The 10,142-nt window shown below is 40.5% G+C and overlaps 1 protein-coding gene across 1 annotated transcript in view; it reads right to left on the bottom strand.

Moving 5' to 3' along the window:
• Positions 1-10,142, bottom strand: part of LOC104080246 (FRAS1-related extracellular matrix protein 1-like) — a gene marked incomplete at its 3' end in the record, with an annotated part of 23,805 nt that overhangs the window by 314 nt on the left and 13,349 nt on the right. The window contains exons 8-14 of the mRNA XM_009582569.1: positions 8,119-8,248; positions 6,627-6,699; positions 3,468-3,617; positions 2,065-2,303; positions 1,294-1,341; positions 831-1,013; positions 425-550 (exon numbers count right to left, since the gene is read on the bottom strand). Coding sequence (XP_009580864.1) covers positions 425-550; positions 831-1,013; positions 1,294-1,341; positions 2,065-2,303; positions 3,468-3,617; positions 6,627-6,699; positions 8,119-8,248 — 949 coding nt within the window. The remainder of the gene's footprint in view (positions 1-424; positions 551-830; positions 1,014-1,293; positions 1,342-2,064; positions 2,304-3,467; positions 3,618-6,626; positions 6,700-8,118; positions 8,249-10,142) is intronic.

The following is a 10,142-nucleotide window of genomic DNA, read 5'->3' as shown; positions in this document are numbered from 1 at the left end:
TGTAGGGAATGCAGTGCAACAAAATTCAGCATGACAAAATTCATCTTATGTGCCGGGGAGGGATGTATGTTTGCAGAATACCTAAGTGAGCTAACTCCCACTCATTCTCTCACAGACTTCATTCACTGACTGTCTCATGCCCACATCCCCACAAGCACCACGACATCAGTGCTCGCGTTGTTTGTCCAGAAGCACCTGTGACAAGAGAGGGTGACAGAGAGGAAAGGCAGCCCCAGTAATCAAGCCAGCCCTCATCGTGTCTCTGGGAATCTTTTTTTCTGGTGACAGCAAACTTGACTCCGGACAACTCTTTTATTCCCTGTACAAGTCCATAGCTGTTACAGGAAGGTCCTTTGCTCAAGAGTCTTACTCATCGTAGTCTCCATGCTCTGATTTAGATGCATACTCATGGTGACATTTTTACCTTGCTTTGGGAATTCCAGAATTTCCATATAATCCCATCACACTGAAATAACTTTTGAGTGCTTTCTTCATAATGCAAGAGCCCCTTTAAATCTGGTGTACAGGCCTTTGGAAAAGAGTAAAAGTCCTGGAAAGAGAAATATCATTTGAACATTTGAATGAAAATAATTACACAAAACAAACAAGCTACTGAAACAGATTAAACAGGTCTTACTGTTAAAACTTACGTAAAACTTTATGATATGAAAACTCTTCAAGGCCTGAGTTAATTTATCTGTGTATTGGTTAAACTCAGCTTTGGAGTTGGAAGGGTTAGGCTGCAGAACTCAGAGGTGTTAAATCATTTTGGAAAACAGCATGACTGAAAACAGATGGTGAAAATGCCTGTGAAACAAAAGGTTTCATACCTGATGTCTTGAGCTTAGTTCAGATGCCAGTTCTGCCTTATCAGCTTGTGGGATTTCTGTCTTCCTAGAGGAGACGACATTTATCTGTGGTTGTGCTTGGTTAATTACTGACACTTGAGCCTTCTTGTTTGCTTTAGCTGATGAGGTGTCATCCTCTCTTTTGAGTGATACCATCCCGTGATACTTCATTTTACAGTATCACACACACACAAGCAGAAGATGAGAGGGAAAAGAGAGGGTTAGCACATACAAGCAACTCTTAAATAAACTCCACAAAAAAAAAAAAAAGGCATTATAATACAAATTGTTGCAAATCAAGGGGAAGTGACACCAAAGAAAAAGAAAGATACACAGAAAAATAAAGTATTGGTCATAATGAATTATTAACAGTGATAAAGCCTGCAAAGAATAGAATCAGAAAGAAATCACAGAAATATCTGAGCAATACTCATGATACTCTTACTTTGAAAACCACATCAGTTCCATTTCTAAATACAGATGAAGGACGAACCTGAAAAAGGTAGAATAGCAGAATGAGGTGGGCATATTCATGCATTATAGAAACAAAAAGACTTTATGCAAGGTTTACTACAAGATCTAGGTTACAAACCATGCAGAACATATCTTGGGTTTAGTTCTTTCTCTTTCAGAATGGAAACTGATCACTTCTGAAAACAGCCATTAAAAATCACACATTACAAGCTGTTTATAAACAGATTCCATTAACTTGTAAGATCACAATAGCGGAATGTCACTAGACCACCTAGTTAAACCAATGTAGCTTAAGCAAGAAAAGCAATGGGCAAGTTTTAAGTAACAGTTCCTTGTTTAAGCTAACAGTATTTTCAGCTTTATAACTTCAGGAGCAGATGCACAGCTTCTATACATTGGCCTGGCTCCAGTGACTTCTTTCTTCTAGCTGACCCATAATTTAGACAAGATTAGAAGCTGCATAATTGCTGAAGTTGCTTGATGCATGTTTCCTCCCCCAAATCTGTTTTTCTTCCTCTCTTGCATATATGGATCTTCAAAATCAGGATTTTTTTTTTCTTCCCCCCCTATCCCCCCCAGTATTTTTAAATAGCTCTCAGCTCTGACTCAAAGCAAACTCAGGTAGTTTATGGTTATTGTATGGTCAGGTAGGATCACTACAAAAATATGACAACTAAATGAAGATATCAAATCCCAATGAATTCACAAATCAGTCCATCACTGCACTACAGAAGTGTCTTACTATTGTGCCATTTCCAGTCACTCTCAGCCTGGTCTTTGACTGATTCGCCAAGCTGTGTTCCTGCCGCGGGTCCTCTCCATGCTCTCTCATCCCTTTGGAAGGAAGTAGTGGGATCCTTTCCAAGGGAGTATTGCCAGGCCTGGGAGGTGATGAGGAGCCCGAGGAAACTGGAAACAGCGTGCCTCTCCCCCAGAAGTCGTGCTTGCTTTGGCCAGAAGAATGGGAATAGCTGCACTGACCTGAAAGCGTAAAAAATGGCAGATGGTCAGTTCTAACTGCATGAGCAGATAACTGGTCACGTTGACATGAGCACATAAACAGCTTGTCATTAAACATTGAATGATTCTTTCACTTGATGTGGTTGATGTGCTGTTTGTTCAGTCATCCTCATTTGTGGGGTTGACTATGACTGCAACTACTACCTGTATATGTATGTTTTTATACGTAATGCATCTGTCTACCCGCAGATCAGAATTTCAACCAAGCATCTGCTGAAAATACCTGTTTTCATGCATAGACTGTTTTTTTGGTCATGGATGGAAGGTATCTTTAACTAATGTGGTGATACTTCCATCATGCTCAGACAATTTTCTCTTCAGAAATCCAGGACATTATTGTTCCTACAAACTAGTTGTGTCAATTAACTCCTGATTTACATTATGAATGTTAAAGAGAAAACAGATCTGAAATTTTAAAAGGAATTTTTGTAAAATGAAGCCTAATTCATTGCAACATAGGTATTTAAAATATTGTTTCACTAAGCACCAGAACAAAAAACACTCTTCAGCTTTCAGAGGACTCAGCTGCTTTGCTAGTTATTTGTATTTTTCTACAGTTACTTCTTTTTTGTTGTGATTTTAGGCACACTACATTTGATCACTGAAAAACACAATAAATAATGCAGACATAAAAGCCTAAACTCTGTAATGATCACTGCTGTGTGCTGTAATGTTGTGGACTGTGTTTGCTGAGCATTAGAAAATGTATTTCTAAGAGCTGGGTTTAGTTGTTAGGTTTCTTTTTTGAGAGAAAAATGAATCTTTTTCAGAGGTGTATAATAACTGTTATACAATAACTGCGAAAAAAATTCTAATGGACCTAAAAGTATTTTTTCCCCACTTTAATAAATGAGAACTGAACTCGTGTCGTTATGAAAAGTGGTTTCTTTCCTTGTACCCTTCTCATTTTGTACTTGTTGCTTTCTCCATGCTGCGTTTCCTAAGATGATGAATATGATTCTGTGAGAGAATAAAGGGTCTGCAACTGTCAAGCCTGTTTTCTTAAAAAGAAATTAAGAATTTTGATCTGAAGGTGAGTGTTAGGAACAACTTGTGGTTGAAAATAAGTAGGTACTCAGCCAAGATTGTCCCACCTTCTTAATGATGAAGATCAAAAGAGAATACCTCCTTTTGAGTCCAAAATTTTCACTACAGCTTTTGTCCGGGTGCCAAGAACAGCGTTCACAGGGGAGTTCAGAACTACTTCAAAGACTTCATCATCTTCCTCTAATCCATCATAGGTAATTGCTATATTCCACATCTTGGTTGACATTCCTAACAGAAATGAACATTTTAATTACTCTTTAAGTGCTATTTCAGTCAATCAGGGTGTCAAAGAAATATATTAATTAACATGTCTGCAGCTAGAATGGAGTAGCTGGTGTATGCTATTGTGCTCCTACCAACTGACTGGACTCCTGCTGTTCTCCCAAATAACATTAAGTTTGAATTTGTTCCCGGGCGATGATGATTCAGTTCAAGACCATACACTGTAACAAAAAGCTGCTGTAGATGTGGGAAATGACACTACAGTACATAGATTTAGGACTTCCATTGCAATTTTCAAGAGAAAATGTATCATATGCTTTTTATCTTGAAAGCTTAATTTTAGAGATAAAGCAGTTATTTAAAATACCCGCAAATGGATCAAAGACTGTTAGATTCAAGTACAACCTTTCAGACAGATTTTATACTTGTTTACAGAATTTTTACTTGGTTGCTTGCCTTACAGTTGCTTGCTGCAGTTACTGGGTAACTGCAGGCTTGCATTATGGGAATGAGAAAAGATCATTCCAAGATGAAGGACTAGGCTGGTTTTTATCCGAAAGGCTACAAAATTTCTTGAGGAAAAGTCAGAGGCAGCAGGACAGAAACAGATCTCAATGTACATATTGCTGTCAACAAAACATCTTGGGAACTGTTTCTGCATCACAAAGCCAGTACTAACATCCAAAATAAGTATCAAAGATACATGTGCAACATCATTGTCAAAAAAAAATCTACATCCTTACAACACTTTGCATAACTTCTATTTCCTTGCTCCTTTCGAGTATGAATCCTCTAGTCAAGAGAAGCTGTCACTACAAACAGACCCATAAACTTGGATAGGGTCTTCTTCTGCTCCTTTCCATTACAATTTATTGTTTGCAGTCTAATGTGCCAATCAATCCAGTCCATTAGCATAGTTGAGGTTTGTTTTTAAAACCACCCTATCAGCCTTACTAAATAATTAATAAATGCTACTAATTAATATGTATCAGACATCTTGAATTTAGAACTAAGAAACTGATGCCTTGAATGTAATAGTATGGAGGGTCCTTCCCCAAGGTTAAGCCTAAGCAAAAGACTTTTGAAGAGAGCCACCTAAAAAAGACTGTGTGAGGGAGCTCAGCTGGCTTAAATGAGAAGCTGGCCAGAAAAGGGGAACAGTGTGCATATCTCCTGTCCATGTTCGCAGTTAATTTTCATGTGGCTTACTACCATATTCAGAAAGACAATAGCAGTAACTCCAAACTGTCCCATGCTTGGAGAATCTGCATGGACCAGCAGAAAAGGAAAATTCTAGGGAACGGCCTTGCACTAAAAATCTCTTTGCCACAATCTCTAGCCATTTCAGTCCAGAGGCTGGTAATCTTGACTGCATAGTACATTGGAGGAAAGAGAGCTGGAATCCTGGGCAGCACAGTGTGAAAGACTTTTTACACTGATCTCTCAAATCTTCCTTCCATCTTCTAATGTAAAACTAAAAAAAAAAAAAAAAAAAAAAAATTCTAGTGCGAGATAAAGGGTGTCAGAGAGTGGCTCATTTGTTTCAGAGGTTTCATGTGTGTTCCAGAACTACCGGAAATTAGAGCAGATTTCCACCTTTCCTCCCAGTTTTTTTTTACTGCTGTCTGCTGGGTGTCCTCCCTTATCCACCTCTAATCAGCAATTAGTAACCAGCAATTGCTCATTCTACACCTTTATATAAAATTTGCCTTTCTCAAGATGGGCTGTAATGGCACATTTCCAAAATAATCAGATTTGTGACTCTAAGTGAACTTAAAGCTGCAAGTTTTCCTATGGGATAGCCAAGCAAAGCTGGGGTATATATAAGTACATTCATGGGATGCAGTACTACATAGTCTCTGTAGTATGCAATGCCTTTTTTTTCAAAACAAAAAGCTTAAGTCCTGAAGTAAAAATCCTCAGGCTTTGGCTGGAGCTGACCTATTATATTCCCCATATCTGTTTTTCAAATGCAGGTAAGCACTTAGACTAATTTTTACCGTCAACTACATGCCATTTATTTCAGCCTTTCACAGATGATATATTTTGTCTCCTCTGTAGTCACTGTGACTTTCAGCCATTAAAATCTTACTGCTGGCAGTTTTGGGATAACCTCTGCTAGCATTGCAGGCAACATCCTGGGAGGCCTGTGCGGACCCCATTTTCTAACTCAGATAAATCCTGCACTATGCCAACAGGATGTGTTCCAAAAAAACTCAGAGTTGCGTATACAAAGGAAGTGATTATGATAGCAAATGGGTTTTCATTCCCAGATAATCTATTTATATGGGCAAAACCAAGTTTTTCAGGTGAAGCTGAATTTCTGAGGGGTAAATTGTGAAACTCTCACCTGGACTGTTTTTTCCCTAGACCCAGAGAGATACTCCAAGCATAATAATAATAAATTGTGCAGAACAGAGGAAGCTTTTTTCAGTATCTTCACATTTGTATTCATTTTTACTATTGATTCTCCTCCAGCAAAAAAAATCAAGCTCCTTTTGATAATACAGTTACTATCATTTCTTGCTATTGACAGCCTCAGCCAAGGTCAGACTGCTGTTACGATTACAATGCAAGCAGAGATGAGGTCTGGCAATTTTCAGGTTTTTTTGCACCTTTCGGGTCTTGGATACTTTGCATAACTTAAGTTGTACTCAGTTTTGCCTAAATTTGACCAGCATCCTGGCCAAATCTTTAAATCTTTAAAGCATCTCACAGCTCAGCTCAGGGTGAGTTCTCCCCAGCCTAGCTGTGAGGAGATTAGGAGACATCATTTCAGCACTTTTGATATTTTAACTGATGTAAAGGGACCATATGCCATCTCACCCTAAGTAATAAGGATACTAATTCACAAAGGAAGCCCACTGCACTTCCAGAAAATGAGCCCAAGTGTCTTTAATCCTATTCAGCTCCTCTAGCTACAGATACGTAATAGGTTTCATTCTCCAAAATGAGAGTTTACACTTTCAAAATCCGTGTATTAATTTTAAAATTATTCAGTGCACTAGTTCATACCTGGATCAAACTGGACAAGCTTGGAGGGAGTCACTGTAAAGTCCTTTCCCAGCATAGCAGATATTTCATTGACCTGAGAAGAAATTAAACAGTAAATGCCATGCTGTGGCCTATTTCACCAAACTGCTATATTCTGCTGTGTGCTGAAGCTGCTGTGTGCTGAAACTACTGTGTGCCTCTCCATGGAGTCTCAAAAAGACATGCCAACCATACATGTGCTTAGGCTGAAAAAAAAGATACAGGCCTAAAAAATAAACCTTGCGATGTGCAACTGTCATTCTGTCCTTGCTTATGGTTTAAATCTCATAATCAAAAAAAATTGCTCATCTTAAAATTTTGGCTTGTCCCCTCTCAAAATGCTACTTGACAGCATCAGATAACACTGTTGTTCACCGAGCCTGGGGACTGAGCCATACCTGGCTCCTGGACAGGCACGTCATCGCATGCTGGAAGAGCAGCAGCAGCCTGGCCATGTTTGCCCATTTAGTCCTCTGTGAGGTCTTGGAAGAAGCATGCAGAGCTGTCTGTCAGCCCCAAAGACTCGTTGGGATAGGCACGAACCCATACATACGTAGGTATGGGGACTCCAGTGACTCCATGAATTTTCATAGGAGACAGGCAGAGGACACCAGCTTTCACGCCATGTTCTTGATGCTGGGGTCAATTTCACTGGTCTTTTTAACCGAGTGACAACCTGAGTAGAGTCACTGGAGTCCATGAAGGATAGGGCAGGATGGCCCTTGATGAAGTCAATAGCAAAAAATTCCCACTTCTTCAGTGAAAGAAAAATCAAAACTATGTTTCCAATTAGGGCTATAATCCTCAGAAACTCTGAGGGAAACTTTTAGTATTTTTCCAGCAAGGGGAGCTGGTAAAATCCTGGAATTTCCTTTTTACGAGGAAAGATAAAATTTTTGAAGGCAGGTTGCACAAAACCTGTTGTACAAAATTATAACCTGCAGCTTTCAGTCTAATTTTTCTGACATAAGACAGAGGCTGTTATTGAAGATATAGGGGGTTCTTTGGGCTATTTCCTAGGCTGATGGCAGTGGGGGGAGAAACGGGGGAGGCTGCTACGACTATGGAGTTGGAGCCCCCATAGCTCCTGGGCTCCTCCAGCCTGAGCAGGAAAATAAGAAGTCCCAAGGCCCCAGGTTGCCCAAAGCCTGGATTTTAAAGTGGCAAATCCTAGAAACCCAGCTGCTGAGCACAGTGACAGCGGAAACTGCCTGTCTCTGGAGGTCATCAAAACTGAAATAATGCTCCAAAACATTCCAGTTTTGGTTAATCAGTGTTTCTACGTAAAAATCAGAAAGTTTTGTCTGAAATTTTTCAACCATCTGTACTAGCAAGGACAATGTCCCGGTCAGTCTGGTTTGAATTGCATGGCCTCTTTGCGGATTACCGAAACACCTTTTAAATCTGAGGAAGAAATTAACGGACTCCACTACTTATTATTGTTTCCAGTTAGGAGCTTGGCTTTTAGTTTTACCTTCACTGCGATAAAGGCGGACTCTGCAGCGTGTCCTGCTCTGGTGATTTTCAGAGACACCACTCCCACGCTCTCACACACTTCGTATTCAGTCTGTTGCATTTCAATCCGAGACCACCGTAGCTCCAGCCTGTGGGAGCGGAGGGAAAGCCCGTGTGAAGCAAAGCCACCTCCCCTGCTGCCCCCACCCCTGCTGCTCCGAGGTTCAGTGAGGAGCCATTTCTCTCCCGACTGCTGATTTAGCCAATACACATACTGAGTCTTTGTTTCCAAATCAACACATTTGTGTGATTCGGCTGATTAGAAAGAGCGAGAGGCAGTTAATAAATCTTCCAGTCGAGCCCTGGTCTACCCCAAACCAAGCCTGGACCTTGTTTCAGAACCAGGGGGGTTCTGCAGCAACTTTGAGAAAAGCAGAGTTTGTCCATAATATCAAATAGGCCAAGAGAAGCTATCAGTGTTTCTTCCTGTTCCCGTTATCCCTGTAGTTTTATTTTGCTGTCACTCCCCAGTATTTTCCCCGCAATATCCTCCTTTCTTCCCACTTTCCTTCATCTATCCCCTAACTCTCCTCCTCTAGAGTACAGGGCATGCTCCAGGACTTCACCACCTCTGTGCGAGTGCCTTCCCCACTACCCTTACCTTAATACTCTGTGTACTTTGCACTTCAGCCATGGACGTGGCTGAGTCCAGGTGTTTCATACACTGAATTTTAGAATTGTTTATAGGGGACGTGACTGAACCTCGGAGGATCGCATGCTGCACAGGGTAGCCAATAAAGATCTTGCCTTTTTAAAAGGTGTGATAAAAATTAGTGAGAGTCAGAGAGGAATGAAAGAGAGTGAAAAGAAGGAAAATGAGCTGTGCTACTTACAAAACAATTTGAACTTTTCTAAAAGAAACTTCTAGACCTTTCAGGGTTGACTAGCTTTAACACCAGTGGAAGTTTGCTCCTGTCTTCCTATATCCTCTGATACTCATGGTGTGGGCAATCCATTTAGAAGTTGATTTGCTTTCTTTTTGCTAAAGCGGCTGCATGTGCCAGATGTAGTCCAGCAGTATTCAGATAAATTCAATTTTAATAATATCAACTTGCAAATCAAACTTGTATTTTGAACCAGTGACCAATAGGTGATGTATTGTTTAAAAAAAAAATCTCTCACAAGCTTTTAAATCCAATATTAAAAATACTACTTTTTCCTTAAAAGCCAAATTCCCCTTTGTTCTAAGGTCCAGTGCAGCTCATAGATAAACTCTAATTCTCTGAAACTCCTATTTTCCATACAAAAAGTGCTTTCTCTTTGCTTTCTTTGCAAAGCTATGATGTTACGCATTGCTATTTATACACAAGAACCCACACTTTCCCGCGAGGAGTGGCAGCCTTTTGATGGTGGTTTTAATATCAGTGCACCTGTGAGCCAGCACAGCACAGCTGGGAAGTGCTCAGGCTGGCTGTGTTCAGATGTGTTTGTGTGTGTGGACATCTTTTGGCACAGCGTGTGACTGCCAAAACGCTGTCCCCAGCTCCGCTCAGTCCCTGTCCCCTCTCTGTCGTGCAGGGAAGTGCTCTGGAGAGAAGCCTGGCCCTTGGAGCCAGCTCTCTGCTCCTTTTCTGGTTTGTGAGTGGCCAGTTTAGCCCAGGAAAATAGCGTCAGTTATTTTTCTCAGTTGCTTCTGATTAAATAAATTGGTTGAACATTCAGCCCTATTTCCAGAAATAAAGAGAAACATTGCCCCTGCTGTAAAAGCTACTCCCACTTTTGGCCTTTATGATAAAAGCACAGTTCAAATGATACCCCCGTCTCTGATTTTTGTACATTAGGCTTATCATATGTCACAAGGAAATTTTGATAATACGCCTAATATAAATTTTGGCAGTGGATGACAAAGAAGATGCTGTGTGCCCTCCACCGTCTTTCAGTGCTCTTTTGCAGAAGTATGGTTCTCACAGCTTTTACTGCTGAGAGCATCCCTTCCATTGTGATCTCAAGCTTGTGAAAAAAGCGTTGCCGTCAGCACAGGGA

Source organism: Fulmarus glacialis, unplaced genomic scaffold, assembly GCF_000690835.1.
Source record: "Fulmarus glacialis isolate BGI_N327 unplaced genomic scaffold, ASM69083v1 scaffold36137, whole genome shotgun sequence".
Lineage (NCBI taxonomy): Eukaryota > Metazoa > Chordata > Aves > Procellariiformes > Procellariidae > Fulmarus > Fulmarus glacialis.
Note: the sequence above shows the minus strand (reverse complement) of the source record. Positions and strands in the feature narration are given on the sequence as shown.